The sequence below is a fragment of the Balaenoptera borealis genome (genome assembly GCF_965194805.1).
Source record: "Balaenoptera borealis genome assembly, chromosome: 12".
Lineage (NCBI taxonomy): Eukaryota > Metazoa > Chordata > Mammalia > Artiodactyla > Balaenopteridae > Balaenoptera > Balaenoptera borealis.
The window spans coordinates 101,217,729-101,234,151 of NC_138869.1; the positions used below are offsets into that span (position 1 = coordinate 101,217,729).

At 46.2% G+C, this 16,423-nt stretch overlaps 1 protein-coding gene across 4 annotated transcripts in view; it reads left to right on the forward strand.

The window, feature by feature from the left end:
* The window catches only part of NEDD9 (neural precursor cell expressed, developmentally down-regulated 9), a 291,241-nt gene extending 275,345 nt beyond the window's left edge, over positions 1 to 15,896 (forward strand). For all 4 annotated transcript variants that reach the window (XM_082344493.1, XM_082344495.1, XM_082344494.1 and 1 more), the window contains 5 exons: positions 7,225 to 7,326; positions 7,812 to 7,913; positions 8,712 to 9,953; positions 11,311 to 11,400; positions 13,595 to 15,896. In XM_082344493.1, coding sequence (XP_082200619.1) covers positions 7,225 to 7,326; positions 7,812 to 7,913; positions 8,712 to 9,953; positions 11,311 to 11,400; positions 13,595 to 14,104 — 2,046 coding nt within the window. In that variant the 3' untranslated portion in view covers positions 14,105 to 15,896. The remainder of the gene's footprint in view (positions 1 to 7,224; positions 7,327 to 7,811; positions 7,914 to 8,711; positions 9,954 to 11,310; positions 11,401 to 13,594) is intronic.
* Positions 15,897 to 16,423: the final 527 nt, after the last annotated feature.

A 16,423-nucleotide genomic window follows, 5' to 3' on the forward strand; every position in this document is an offset into this window, starting at 1 on the left:
CAATGCTGCTGAAGTTCCCCGGGCTTCTCCCCTTCCCGTCTTGGTCTCATCCACTCTACCCAATTCTTTCAGTCAAACAGGAGGATTTTTCTGCATCCTTTTTACTGTTTTGTTCTTCTTTCGAGTTGCTGATAGCATGGAAGGAGGGAAAGAGTCAAAACATGGGCGAGTGTTGGAGGAGAGAAATGAGAATTTGTGATAAGTATGTGAGCAGTAGGGCTGGTGCGAGGGAGCACAGAACATGGCGGGACCTGAGACCCTATTAATCGGCTTTCACAGGGTCCGTGGGTGGTCAAGGAGGATCTGCCTTCATGAATGGCACAGCCTGCTCCCTTCCCACTTCCCCCAGCGCACCCCTGAACGGGCAGCATCTTGCTGAAGCTCTCCTAACCACGGGGCCTCTGTTTCTGCTATGCCCCATCCCAGGCTCCCACCAGCTCAGCTTTAAGGAGACAAACTAGATGCCCAAGGGAAGCAGCGCCCCCAAGTAGACTTGCTGAGACCTTGGTACAAGTGATACCGTGTGAACAGAAGTTGTCTTTATAGAAAGTGTTTTGCTTCTAGACATTCCTCATGGGTATGCGTCCTACTTCTTGGTGAGATCCTCTTGACAAACCCAGCATGTGCTCTTCCACTGAAAAGAAATGCAGAGGAGAAATTCAGTAAAGTCTCTTGGGTTTGGGACTTTGCTGTCTTTCTCTTGGATAAATATCTTTATCTCTCAGATTATAAAGCACGTTTTCTCCTGGGGTTTTCCACTGGTGTGTCTTGTGCTGTTATGGTGATAACTGTGACAATGGCAACACTGATATGACCAGAGTAAAATAGTAACCCAAGTAAATACACTGATGATCACCAAGGGCAAAAGTTTCTTGTCATGTACCACTTTAATTTGAAATTCCCATTGCCTCGTAGACCTCACTGGGAACACTGTGTACGTTTGTGAAGATTTCTTTTTACATGACTTAAATCTAGGAATGATTAAATTTTGTATTCTCCTATGGTTTAATCATGAAACATTTTGAAAGCAAACAGCCCTGAGATCTGTGATCACCAAGACAGAACCATCCTCATCCTGTTTGGAAGGAAGCAGGAATTGGCTGTTTTGTTCTTGTTTCTGTTGTCTTGTCTCCTGAATTCCTAGTTATCTTTGATTGTGTGTTGGACATTGTGGTTTTTAAAAAATATTTGTAGACATAATACAAGGCCTATAAAGCTGTTCAGAGAGAGTAAAAATCCAGAGAGGATTTTACTTCCTCTGCCAGCCTCACAGGCACACATAAATCTAATTTCAGGCTTTGAGATGTTCTTGCCAAGCCTGATGACTTAAAACCTAGCTTCAGCCTGTACAAGGGTAGGTTCACTTCCAGCTACTCCTTACTTTCGCATGCAGCCCTTAGGGTCCCAACCCAAACTGCAGGATGGTTATCAGGACCCCTACCTTGGTGAGCCCTAGAGTCCAATGTTTCCCTTCCCCCACAGAAGCTGAAAAAACACAATGTAGCCCCTCAGACCTGTTTTAGATCAGCAAATGCCCCCAGAGAAAAAGCAGCCTCAAAATTTGGGCTTCCCTCTATGAATTCCTTCTCCACTTTTCAGTTTTGACCTGGTAATTCTTTACTATCTTTTAACTTTTGATGTTATCAAGAAGCTTTTTCATATATTCTCCTCACTTTTTTAAAGCTGTCTTCATTAGGGTGATTGATCTGAATTACCTAGTCCACAGTTTAAGCCCAAAAGTAAAATCTGCTTAACCTAGGTAACAATTATGATAAAAATAGCTGAGGATTACGGGTTTATGCTTTGCCAGGTACTTTATGTACTTGATCTCATTTAATACTCCTAATAGCCTCTAACTATTATTACTTCTGTTTTACTAATGAGGAAACAGGCCAGGAAATAGCTTGGTCATGTCGTCACAGCTACTAAGTGGTAGAGCCAGGATCTAGATCCAGCTCTGCCTGGGTCCAGCTTACGTTCTCAATCACTCCCCTCATCAGACCTAATCCTTTCAATGAGCCAAAGACCCAATGTGGCCTTGGCCTTTGGTAGAAGACTTCATGCAACACAGGCCTGTCACATATTTTCAGAACTAGAGAAAGCATGACTCCTGTTCCTTTCTATTGTATTTTTTTTTTTTTCTGATGTTAAGGTAAAAAGCAGAGTTAGTTTTCATTTCTTTTTGTAAAACTCCCCCATATGTTTCTGGCTTGTGGCTGAGAAGAATGCAGGTGTTTGGGTCACATGCAAGCTCTAGATTGGGAAAAAGGAAACCATCTAGTGGCCCTTCTTGGCCGCCATCCAACCATGGTTTGCACCAAATAGTGGTGCAGGTGATAATTCTTCCGTGGTGTCTGATTTCTCAACTTTACCTAACATTCACCCTGCTTTCTTGGCCACCCCACTTGCCCAGCACTACCATGCATGGCTGATCAGACATGCCCCTTATCCCATGGTTCCCACTCATCCTAGAGCTGACTTACCTGGAAACCAACCTCATCCTCTATAGGCAGACCTGTTTAGCGTCCTCTCCAGATCCACACCAGTTTGCTTAAGAAAAGCCTTGAGTTTTCCTTTAGTTCATTAATATATTCCGTCAATACGCTTATCCAAGATCTACTATATTCAAGGCACTGTGCTAGGCCCTGCTGTTTATATACAAATGGAGGAGAAATGGTCTCTGTGTCCACAATGCTAAGAGAAGAGAAGAGATGGTCTGAAACAGTGAAACCTCAAGGGATAAGCAGTGTTAGAGATGTATATGCACACGCGGAAGGTTCCAAGGACGGAGATATTGTATCTGTCTGAGAAAGGCTTTGTGGGAGAGAGGCACTCAGGTTGGCCCTGAAAATTGAATGAAGTTTGCACACGAGGAAAGAAAGATGAGCATCTTAGACAAAGACACTGTGAGTGAAGACGCAGAGGTGTGGCACGCAGGGCATCTATGAAAAATGGAGTGGTTCAGTCTTGCCAAAGCACAGAACTGGTGAAGAGCTTTCAGGTCCTGCCCTCGGACTGAGGAGGAAGGAAGAAATACACAGATGAAAGCAAGGACCGGGCACCCTGGGGGCCAGAGACGTGTCATTTGGCCAAGATGCTGTTTGAAATATTTGAGCCAATTTCCAAAATCGGGTAACACATAAAAATCCAGATTTCTTTTTTTTTTATCATTTAAATTTTATTTATTTTTTACACAGCAGGTTCTTATTAGCTATCTATTTTATACGTATTAGTGTATATATGTCAATCCCAATCTCCCAATTCATCCCACTACCACCCCACCCCCGCTCCAAATTTCCCCCTTGGTGTCCATACGTTTCTTCTCTACATCCGTGTCTCTATTTCTGCCCTGCAAACCAGTTCATCTGTACCATTTTTCTAGGTTCCACATATATGCATTAATATACGATATTTGTTTTTCTCTTTCTGACTTACTTCACTCTGTATGACAGTCTCTAGATCCATCCACATCTCTCCAAATGACCCAATTTCGTTCCTTTTTATGGCTGAGTAATATTCCATTGTATATATGTGCCACATCTTCTTTATCCATTTGTCTGTCGATGGGCATTTAGGTTGCTTCCATGACCTGACTATTGTAAATAGTGCTGCAATGAACACTGGGGTGCATGTGTCTTTTTGAATTATGGTTTTCTCTGGGTACATGCCCAGTAGTGGGATTGCTGGGTCATATGGTAATTCTATTTTTAGTTTTTTAAAGAACCCCCCCCCCCGACTTCTCATGAAAATTGGAAAGACCTGGCAACACAGGGAGTATTTTTTCAGGATGGTGGTTGGCTGGAGCTGAGGACTGGCTGCCACCTTTCAAAAGAGTATGAATTCTGTGTCCCCAACACAGGATCCCGGCTTATCTCTCCCTTCACCCAGCCTGCTCAGCCCACAGGCATCTAAGCATAAAGCCCTGGCTCTGCTACAGGTGCGAACTCAAGCCAACTGAATGTGGAGACACGAATGACAGACCTCAGGGCTCTGTCCCAGCCCACTGACTCTCACACCTGGTGGTTTTCAATGTTCCCTAGCCCTCGCTGCTACCCCGGACACAGACTCCCCTTTCAAATATCAGCATTGCTCGGCTCTCAAAATTATGAGACGCGGAAGTCTGAATAACATTTCTAAAAAGCTCGTGCTGCCCAGAATCTGAGGCTCAAAATGGTGTGAATCAGAGTGTGGGCTGGGGTAAGTCATGTATGTTTGCTTGTTTTTTTCTACAAGCGGAATTAGTAGAGAGCTAACGTGACCCCAATCTCCAGGCTTTAGATCCTCCCCTGCTGGGGTTCGGCCTCTGAGATGTATTCCATGGACTCTTCCCTTTCTAAACGTCTCTAGTCTGCCCTTCTCTGCTTCATAGCTCTTCTCAAAGTGTCCACCTTCAGACTTTTCCATTAGTTGACAAGAACAGTATACTAACGTCCAAGGAAGGTCGGATTCCTCATCTGGACAGAAAATCCATATTTGGAAAATGCAAATCCTCCGCAGGGGAGCCGGGAGAGTAGTCGGTCATAGAGCCCTGGGGAGTCCACGGCTCAGCCCCCTTTGTGGCGACGCTGAAGAACTAAGAGGTCAGTTTGGTAATTCCTAAGGCTAAGCCCTTATAACTATAAATAAATACGCAGAATGAAAGGAATGCAGGAAAGAAAAACAAATGGAGGGAAAAAGGAAATGAAAAACCTGACTTGATTTCATTGAGAAAATTAGTTTTTAAGATGCCCTTTGTGTAGCAATTACATCAGTGCCTTGCTGTGCAAATGCCCAGGAGATTTCTTCCCAAATGTACAATCCCCTTAGCTAGACCTTGGTGTTCCTCATAGGCTGAGGTTCAGTAATCCTGGGAAAGTAGAAAGGTTTTTGTGTACTATGTCAAGCAGGAAGAAAAGGCCTTATGAACCACAAAACTGGATACTTTGTAAGGTACAGAACAGTCAGCACTTTCCTCTGAGGAGAGAACACACAATTGGCATGAAAGTGACCCAAGCCATGGGGTGAGGAGGAGAAGGTCCAAAAGTAGAGGACGTCCAGCTCCTTGTTCTCTCAGGCGTCACAAAGGGGCTCACTCTGTGTCCTGCCTGTGTCTGACCAGACGCACAACCCCGGTCCCATTTCCATGACATTCGTGGACCGGTGGGAATTGGATAGTAACATCAGGATGCTGGCATCGGGGAAGGTTGTATTTTGTTGGCTTTTTCCCCCTGTGGTTTTTCACCATCTGTTTCTTTTAATGCATAAACAAGGAAAATGACTGGTTTGGAATGCAAAGTTTTTAAAAAACCAGATGACCACAGGCATCCTCTAAATGAGAAGGAGAGAGCACGCGGGGGGTTCTGTGACATTTGTCAGGAAGTGAGACCTTAAATACTGGGAAGCATTAATGCTCCCTGCCAGGGACGATCTGCAAAGGCAAGGCAGAGCCTCACTGGCGACCCGCCTTCCTGAGGTTGTCCCTTACGTTTACATGTCACCCAGCGCTATTTTCAGATACTAGCACCACCCCATCTATCTCCCAGCCCCGCTCCCTTTTTTAAACTAAAGATGAAACCCGTCTGCTGGCCTTCAGCATTACCAGCCTTGGTTTTCCATTAGCGTTATTACTAACTTGGCAACCTTGGATAGAATCCACTCTTAGAAACTTGTAGACTGAACAAAAGCGGCGCTGTGAGCAGGTTCTATTAAACAGCCAAAACAGAGAGCTATAAATAGAGGAGCTGATGAGATAGACCAAGAGAAGATAACTTCATTTCTCTCCTGGACAATAGTGAGTGAAGAAAAAAATTATATAAGGGCATTGGGAACACGGTGTATCTTTCTTGAGCGAAGAGCATCCTGCTTTAAAAAGGAAGATTTGCTCTGCACAGTACAGTAGCCACTTTGTAAAGTGGTTCTGTATGTTGCATGCCAACAAACCTTAAAGCAAGAGATTCCTATTTGAAAACAGAGGCAGTGGAGAGATTGGATGGGATGGTGGCTGCATGCTAATCTCTTTTACCTTCATTGCAAGACATAATCAGCTCCAAGCACCAGGGATTTAAAAGCAAATTGATCCCGGGCATTTAGAGCCCCCAGGGAGAAGGGCATTGTGCATTTGGCTGAGTTCCACCCATTTCGGGGTAAGATGGATATGAGCATTTTTCGCATAGTTTTGCAGGCAGCCTGACGCCAGAGTTTTCACATTAGAGAAAGGATAAAAGATGATGGTTTCTTAGGGAACAACAAACTCTTCCTAATTTGCAGTGTCTGTTCTCGCAAATGTCATGAGCAATACTTAGGTGGGTGCTGTTAGCATTCGGGGGACAGGGGTTAGGCAGAAACAAGACCCTAGTCGTTTAGAAGCTTTGGGGGGATTAAATATATTTTCAGAGGAGTTTAAGTTCCAGTCGTTTCTCTACCTGTGCTTAGGACAGAATGAAGTGTGTAGATATGAAAATGCGAGCCTGTCGGGTGAGATTTGTGTCATTGACATTGGTTCCAGATGCTCGAGCTGCGATGAGTGTACTTTACTTTTGACATCACTTGGACGTAGGTACCGTCTGGATGTTTGCTTCCCCGGTGGAAATGGGAAAATGATTAGACCTCAACTCTCTTCCTGGTCGGCTCCCAGACTCAGTATTTCATGTGTTTCATTCGTTAAAATGAAAGCTCCTGGAGGCTTCTAAGGGCAGCGCTGTGTGAGCCTTAGCTTCATAAAAGTACTCTAGTGGCCTATGGAATTTTAGTTATAATCATAATAACGTCAGATGAAGAGGCTTCCTGGGGAAGGTATGAGAGGAATTTTAAGTGGCTGAACTCTATTTACAAATAGTTTCAGAGCCTTTTTTTTTTTTTTTTTTAAATGCTGTGCTTTTGATGCTCCAAAGGGTTGATCTAGGACTTTCATAATTCAAACATGATTCTCCTTTCAAGTACCTTTTGGGAATGGAGACTTTATCTGACTAACTTTGAGGTGATTTTGTTACCATGAGGAATGGGGACAGAGATATTTCAGGGGATGGTTCTTCGCTGGAATTCAAGAGGGATTTAAAAGTTTACCGGCCTGGTGTCTCCTTCCTTTTGTCTCTTCCCTCTTTCTTTGTGTGTGTGTGTTTTGTTTTTTTTTCTTTCTTTCTTTCTTTTTAGTCGGGTGAAAGATGAGGGTGGAGTGTCTCATCAGGAGGCTGGGAGGTGCCCTCAGGACTCGGCTTGGAATTTTACCCCTGTGTCTTCCTGCCACAGGTGATCACGCCGATGAGGACAGGCCATGGCTACGTGTACGAGTACCCATCCAGATACCAAAAGGACGTCTACGATGTTCCTCCTTCCCAGACCGCTCACGGGGTGCGTACCAGAAATGTGGTCACTGGGGGAGAGGGCAGCTTTCCTTCAGGGCTACAGAGGAAAGGGAAGTTCACAAAATGTGTACATGTCCTGCGACGCTTTATTTAGGTTGTCTATCCAGGGGCCATTTTAGCCAATGTTATTTAAGTTATGTTTTCTGGATTTGCTTTATTAGGAAATCGAGGCTTTGATCTAACAAAGCTTTTATTGCTTATCAGTTTATCAGGCAGCGTAAAATTGAAGCTACAATTTAAAGTACAGTGTAGACAGTTCACCTAAGATCATTTTTATATTCAATCTAAGTCAAAGAATACAAAATTGAAAAAGAAAAATTCCATCAACACTTTATTACATAGAATTCAGCCGAAGGGCAAGGGAACACACAACCTGGTAAATAAATCCGTCATTAAAAGCTTAGTACATAAAAAATGACAAGCATAAGACATTTCCGTGCTGGGTAACTCTGGTGGGGTGTTTCTCTTCAGGTGTACGACATCCCACCGTCATCTGTGAAAGGCCCTGTGTTCTCAGTTCCAGTGGGAGAGATAAAACCTCAAGGGGTCTATGACATCCCTCCTACCAAAGGGGTAAGTGAGCTACTACAGAGCAGCAAAAAACGTGTGTGTGTGTGTGTGTGTGTGTGTGTGTGTGTGTGTACTGGGATAAACAAACCAAAGAGGAGAAGCTAGCCTTTGTAAGAGAGTACAGGGAGGGAAGAGAAGGGGGGAGGGAGGAAGAAACGGCAATAAAGATAATTCTAGGAATTCCATATTTAGGGGCCCCCACTAAAAAAATGGGGAGTCAGTAAGGAGAGCCAATAAGAAGGTAATCAATTCCATTTGGCAAGCAACCCCTGTATCCCATATAGCTCACGTTTATATAGGGTGTCACAGCTTACTCAGGCCGTATATATATGGGTTAACGCATTGGACTCATTCTGCCCAGGAAGTACAGTTATCCTGATTCTACAGATGAGGGAACCGTGTCTCAGAACATTGAAGCAGCTTACTGGGCAGCACACAGCTGACAGGTCCGGGAGAGACCCTAGGCCTCCCGACGCCTGGCCCGGGCTGTTAAGGCATCATCTGCCCTCCCGGCCTGCAGCACTGAGGAAGGAGACCCAGGAGGTGGTCAGCAGTGCGAGCCCAGGAGAGCAGCGCAGGCAGGAGGGGTCCACACAAGGCGGCGTGGAGGCCAGGGAAGGATGCACTTGTCAAAGGGCGGGGGAGGTGAGGGCAGGGCCGGGCCTTGGGAGACACTGAGGGGTGGACGGCGAGCGAGGGGGAGGCAGCACCTGGCCCTCATCCTGATGTACCGCTCAGCTTCCGCACCGTCACATGAGCCAACTGAGCAAGTAACAGCTTCGCTCTCCACTTGCTTTTCAGGGATACGCCATTCCACCCTCTGCCTGCAGAGATGAGGCCGGGCTTAGGGAGAAGGAGTACGACTTCCCCTCTCCCATGAGACACGCCGGCCGGCCCGACGGCAGACCCGAGGGCGTTTATGACATCCCCCCAGCCGGCACCAAGCCCCTGGGGAAGGATCTTCACGCTAAATGTAACGGCGACGCTGCAGGGGCAGCGGAGCTGGCGCCGCGGAGGCACCAGAGCGTTTCCCTGAGCCACCCGGCCCCGCAGCTGGGCCAGCCCGGGGGCTCCCAGAACGACGCCTACGATGTCCCCCGGGGGGTCCAGTTTCTGGCACCGCCAGCAGAAACCAGCGAGAAAGCAAACCTCGAGGAAAGGGACGGGGTTTACGACGTGCCGCTGCACAGCCCGCCGGACGCCAAAGGCCCCGCGGACGTGGTGGACGGCATCAACCGGCTGTCCTTCTCCAGCACCGGCAGCACCCGGAGCACCATGTCCACGTCCTCCACCACCTCCAAGGACTCTGCGCTGTCCGCCTCGCCGGCCCAGGACAAAAGGCTCTTCCTGGACCCAGACACGGCCATCGAGAGGCTCCACCGGCTGCAGCAGGCCCTGGAGACGGGCGTCTCGGGCCTGAGGGCGCTGGTCACCACCGACTGGCGGGGCTACGGGTACATGGAGCGGCACGTCAACGAGGTGCGCGCCGCCGTCGACAGCGTGGAGCTGGCCCTGAGGGACTACCTGCACTTCGCCAGGGGCGCCGCGGCCAACGCCTCCTGCCTGCCGGAGCCGCTGCTCCACCACAAGGTGAGGCGGGAGCTCCAGCGGCTGGAGGACTCCCACCAGATCCTGAGCCAGACCAGCCACGACTTAAACGAGTGCAGCTGGTCCCTGAACGTGCTGGCCGTCAACAAGCCCCAGAACAAATGGGATGACCTGGACCGGTTCGTGATGGTGGCAAAGACGGTGCCAGACGATGCCAAGCAGCTGACCACGACCATCAACACCAACGCGGAGGCCCTCTTCAAGCCGGGCCCTGGCAGCTCGCATGGGAAGGGCGGGCCTGAGAGCACCACGAACTCCGCTGAGTGCCCACACGCCGGCTCCCAGGTACAGCTGCTGCATCCCGGGGACCACAAGGCTCCAGCCCTCAACAAGCCGCTGCCCCCAAGCCTGGGCAAGGACCAGCCCCCTGACTGTAGTAGCAGTGACGGCTCTGAACGGAGCTGGATGGATGATTACGACTACGTCCACCTCCAGGTAAAGAACCGGACTCCTAAGGCACCTACATTCACACGCAGGGGCCTGGGGCTCATGCCTGTAAGGCTGGTAGCTAGACTACCAGAGCGGAGACCAAGATTAATGTTCAGAAACATGATGAATGGTTCACAGATTGGAGGCAATGTTGTCCGGTAGGAAGAATACTGGCCTGAGAGTCCTGAGTCCTCTAGACTTTTCCGTGACACTGTGTCACCAACTTATGTAACCTCATCTCATTGCCTCATTTGCAAAATGAATGAAGCACAGGCTTGGATTAGATCTGATGGATATGCCTCAGGCAAGCAGGAGGAGACCCCCCAAGTAGGTTAGTGGGCCCGCAAATAAACATACCAGCTCCACTTCTGTTTGCATTTCATGATATGGTTCTGCACGGTACTTTATTTGAAAAAAAAAGTAGGGCGAGGGGTGTTTCACGGTTAAGGAAAAAGATTTGAAAACCTCTGAATTTCTAAGGTCCCTTCAGCTCTATCCTGTGTATGTGTATGTGTGTAGAATTACTCACAGAGAAACTTAACCCCACCATAGGCTTAGCTTGAAGAGCCCTGGGCATTTGCCAATTGACCTAGAACTTAACGGCGTATGGAAATCGGGCCATCACAGTCTGCGTCCTACAGGTGGAAAGTCCACCAGGTTGACTCGGGATCCTGACAGCTTGCCCCTACCCTTCGGGGGATTAAAACATCCTACAAGATCCATTATTTAGAATTTGCTTTACTATCTTATTCTGCCATTCTTTTCATTTGACTGACAGCCGCGAAGCATCCTGAGGATTATTACACACAGTTCCTTTGCGTACAACTGGGGAGGGGAGAGCAGAGCCACACCTTGTGCTGAAGAAAAGTATGGGGAGGGAGCAGACCGAGGCATTAAACATCTACCTGGCTGGTTGTCCAACTCTGCCTCTTGGGAAATGCTAATTTGGTGTAGAGCTGTAGATGATTGAAAGAAACTAGAAATACAGTGTGGGCCATGTTTAGACCCACGTTAAGAGGTTAATGGGTTTGCATATAATCTATTAGAAAAGAGCCCTGAGAAAAAGTACCGCTTAAGGAGGTTTGAAGGGGACCATGGTTAGCCCTCCAAAAATGGTGAAGTGGAGCGGACAGCATGGCACCCCACATGCAAATGGGTTTTAGTTTTCATTTCTCATCTACACAGTGACTCTGGAAGTCTGGCCGAGAACCCCTGCCTGGGGTTCACAGGGCCTAACTGGGCATGCGGGAAATTGCCAAGGCAGTGGAAAATGGAAGAGTGTTTATGTGTTTGTCAATGAAATTGTTAGCATAAGTGAATCATAGTGGTGACGTCATGTTTTCTTTATGTTGAAAAATAATAGGGTAAGGAGGAGTTTGAGAGGCAACAGAAGGAGCTCCTGGAAAAAGAAAATATCATCAAACAGAACAAGATGCAGCTGGAACATCATCAGGTACGTTCAATCAGAACAAAAACTACTTGGTATTGAAAAGATTTCCCACTTAGTAAGGAAAGTATAACTTCAGAAGGTCATGGTTTTGATCCTCCCAGTACACTTTGGCATAAACAAGCTCCAAGGCACATAATAGGGTATAAGAACAAAGAGAAGGTCTGTGGCCTTAGTAATCTAGCTGGGTGTACCTGGTCCAAATAGCAGTTTTTCCAGGCTAAGCCTGTACATCTAACCTATTAAGACTATTGGGTTAAGGCGGTTGGTCTCAAGGAGCAAGACCCTCTCAAGCTGGCCCCAGCAAACGTGTTTTATAGTAAAGCCATAATAGGGGAATTCAAGAACAGAAAATGAAGATTTCGCCATGTCTTAAAGAACTAGGACTGTCAATTTCCTCTCCTTCTTGTACTAACTTTGTGTCTCTCTAAATTGACTTCCTTGGCCTCTATTTTCTGGCAGTTTCCTCTGATTATCTACTCATTTGGCTCCCCTGTAACTTTACTGAACCCACAGCTGGACACTCAGAGCCTTTCCTATATATAGTTTTTCATCTCAGCTTCCTCGCTAATAGTCAGTCCCTTCTGTGGTTTATCAAATTCCTTAAAAAAGAGTCTGGGCCATTATCTGTCTATCTATCTATCTCCCCTCTGTCTCTCTGTCTCTATCATCTCTATCTCTATCTCTCCCCTATTACCCAAGCCTATGGCTTGGCTGTTCTTGGTCCAATCTAAGGGGAGGAGGGCAGGATCCAGTGTTTTCAAAATATATCCAAGTCCGTTTACTAAGGGCTTTGGGCAAGGCAGTTTCATTCAAAAGTTGGGCATGAGTGGGGCAAATAATAATGGGTATTGCTAATACAAGGGCACAAAAATAACGAGAAATGGATCGAGGATTTATAGGCCTTTTAGGATGAACTGAAATGGCGTGTAGGGACATGAAATGGCGCACTGAACTCAGGAAACCAGAGTTCTGATCTGTGCTTTCTGGCCAACCAATCATATGACCTCAGGCAAGTCACTTAACCTCCCTGAACTTCGATTATTTCTCTATAAAATGAGAAAGTCCCTCTCCCCTCCGACCTAATGAGATGATATATTTATGAACATACTTGGAAAAGCATAAGCTGAATATCTTGAAGCATCGCCCTGTATCTGTTTATGTTTGCTTTGGCATTTGGCCAAGTAAGACTGCAGGGCTTTGGGGAACTTGTTGAAATCATAGTAATTCCTAAGAAGAAAACAGGGTCTACAGAAAAGGAAAGCTCGCTGTGCACTTCTCAGGGGAGAAGCTGCGTGAGGTTGACCCTGCTCAGACTCAGCCCTATTTCAGGGCAGAAGACTGAGTCCTAAACTCCGGTCACAGATAGATAGTCCTTGCCTGTAAAAGAGAGCCTCTCCTGACACTTGGTGCAATAGCTGGAAATTCTTATCATTGCAGTTCAAATAATACACCAGCTGGGGGCAGTGAGGAGAGAAGGGAGAAAGCTAACACAGTCTGACCTTGTGTGAGGCCCCTTCCTTTCGACCGCTCTGGGGGTCTAAGTGTTACGATGCACAGCCTGCGTTCAGATTCCCTTAGAGAAGTTCTCCTCCACAGTGCACGTGTATTTATATGCAGTGGTCTACCCTGTAGTGCTGGATAATAACGTTTATAAATCTGGACAGAAAGAGTAGGAGAAATAGAAAAGGGTCATGAATTGTCATTTATCTAAGTGCCTTGAAGGGACAAAGTCAAGGCTTTCCCCCAGAAGGAGCAAACTGTCAGTGACTGACTTGACAAAGAGATCCCTACGTTTGCTTTTCCCTGACCACCACTCAACATTTAATAAACATTTACCTAGTCTCCATTATACCAAACACTATTCTAAGCACTTTGCAAATATTAACTCATTTAACCTTCGTAAAGGTGTAGGTAACAGAGCTGGGTTTAAACCCTATGCTGCCTTCCAGCCTTAGGACAGAAAAGACCAATCGTGTCCCATCACAGGAGTCAGAGCTGGAGGATTCCTTAGGGATCCTCTTTGTCAGCCTCTACATTTCACAACTTAGGAAGGCCAGGCAACTGGACGAGTCTTGGCATCTAATAAGCACCTCACACTGGGATGAAGATCCCCGCGTTTTAAATGCAAGCCCTGGTTAATTTCCATTTCGGCACACCGCCTCATCCTTAACAAACTCGGCTTTTTCCTTCCCTGCAGCTGAGTCAGTTCCAGTTGCTGGAACAAGAAATCACAAAGCCCGTGGAGAACGACATCTCCAAGTGGAAGCCCTCCCAGAGCCTCCCAAGCACCAGCAGCGGCGTGGGCGCTCAGGACAGGCAGCTGCTGTGCTTCTACTACGACCAGTGTGAGACCCATTACATCTCCCTCCTCAACGCCATCGACGCTCTCTTCAGCTGCCTCAGCTCGGCCCAGCCCCCGCGGATCTTCGTGGCGCACAGCAAGTTCGTCATCCTCAGCGCCCACAAACTGGTGTTCATCGGAGACACGCTGACAAGGCAGGTGGCCGCCCAGGACGTTCGCAACAAAGTGATGAACTCCAGCAACCAGCTCTGCGAGCAGCTCAAGACTATAGTTCTGGCGACCAAGACGGCCGCGCTCCATTACCCCAGCACCTCCGCGCTGCAGGAGATGGTCCACCAGGTGACGGACCTGTCCAGGAACGCGCAGCTCTTCAAGCGCTCTCTGCTGGAGATGGCGACATTCTGAGAAGAAGACCAGCAAAAGAGGGACCGACTTGGATTACTGAGGAAAACTGGAAATACTCTCTGGTTTTTGTAAATCTTATCTATTTTTGTAGATATTTTATATGAAAATGAAATATTTTAACATTTGATGGGTTAGACGACATTCAGAAATTCAGGGAACTCTAGGGGAACTTTTTTTTTCCTGCGTGGTTCTTGTGTACACACCTGAGCATCTAAGACGTAAACTGTACAGAATCCTGTCCGTGTGTGTGTGTATGACTCTGTGTTCATGTTCGTTCGTAGATGTTTGTCTGATACATTCCATTGAAAACCATGAATTAAGAAGCACCTTAGTAAGCACCTCCTAATGCTGCATTTGTTTTTTTAGAAAACATACCAGCTGGTTGTAATATTGCTCTACATATACTAGCGATTATTCTGAGTCTGTCACTCCCAAGTCTGGGAAGCATAGGGTATTTGCAGGTGTGCACCTTCCAATAAGGAGGCACGCTATGCCTTGTTTTTGTTTTTGAAACCCCTTCCAAAACTGGCTGTCTTGGGCATGTTATCGCAAGATGCCTCACTTCTGGTTGAAAAAGCCCTCTTAGAGAGAAAGTTTCAGAAAGTATATGTTAATCCAAACTCTGACATGTTAGGTGCTGGAGGAGTGACACGTGTACTTAGGGGCCATGTCCCCACTTAGGGTTGTTTCAGCACGGAGAGGATGTGTTTCTGCAGGGCTTTTTGATTATTGGCATTTATGAGTGACTTGGCCATGCGATTTTCCAAAGGATGTTTTTAGATTTGCAAAAAATATATTATTTGCAGCAGGAATTCATAAAGACACATCAGACTATGATCATCCACAAAAGGAAGGATGGTCTCATCTGCCAGTTGTAAGTAGGGGCCTTTCTGACTCTCAACATTCCCTTAGGTGCTACTACCCCATTACCTGAGGGAAACTGGCCAGTTCCTTGATCACCTAAACATTAGAGCCACCAGGCCACATCCCACTGTAAGAGAATCCGATGCTTGATCCTGTACCCTCCCTAAAACACGCACATGCAGAGCCGGCACTCAGAGCAGCTGTATGGAGCCCATCTAGGCGTTTCAGCTCTGTCTGGCCATTGACCCTGTGCACACCGCCCACCACCGTCTCCCAGCTCGGCACAGCAGCCGTCCATTCCATAGTCTGTCCTCTCATCCCTGCTGGGGTTGGCACAGCACAAACACACCACAAGCCGTCAGATTCATCACACTTCTTACCCGGGGGGTAAATGTAGTCACGTATTACCAAGTCAAGAAGCAAATTACGGTTTATCAGTCCAGTTTTTATTCAATGATGCTATTCCAGCCGATTGGAAAACGTTTTGGTTTGCAATATATGCCTTGACTTAATTGAGCTTGCTTGTTTTAAACAACCAAATCATTGGAACAGGAAAGGATTTAGGAGAGAAGGATGCATGATCTAAGTGGGATACAAAATAATCAGTGAAACTTACCCTAGAAGGTGCTTTTCAGAACCACCGCTCTTGTAGTTCTTGACGTTCTGCTCTGCCAGAAGAAGCTGTATTGTTACAAGAAAGAGTGTGCGAAGGAAGAAGCAGGTTGCTGAAAATCAATGAAGAAGAGGTTGAAAAGTGTCCTTGTAGATTTCATTGTATAATGTGCGTTTCTTAGGAGATGACAGACTTGAGCAAAGTGGTGACATTTCACGTTTTCCAAACCAAAATGTTCAATCTGTATTACTCTCTTTCCCACATTGTATATACAGGCTATTTTTAAATCATTAAAATTTTAGATGTCTGTTTTCATAGGCATTGGGTTTTCTTTTTCTCTATTTCTTTCCTTGTCTCAAAATTAAATATTAGCTTATTTTGGCACTCCTAATATAGAAAGTTAAATTATGGTGATTTTATCAATATTATAGATCTGGATTTTTGAGTAAAATTGAGTGCTAGTTTTTCATGTTGCATCATGTCATTTTGCATCATTTAAAGAAAATTCTGGAATTTGTGAACATTACCAAACCCAAATATCTGGAACAAAGCTGCTCTTCACCAGAAAGCCTATATATTTAAATGATGGGTGGAATGATTTCTGCTATCATAATATGGATGTTACTATTCACATGGTTTTAGAATCAAAGGTAACTGCTCGATTCATTCTGGAATGGACATCAAGAAATATTTAAAAGAAAACTATATTTGATGAAAATAAGAGATTCGTAACCACATAAATTATTTTTAATGCTTGGCCCACTCTTTCACTCTGGTATCCTACTGAGAGTTACAGATAAAGTATCTGAATATACCTTGCATATACCTTTTTCCCACATCTA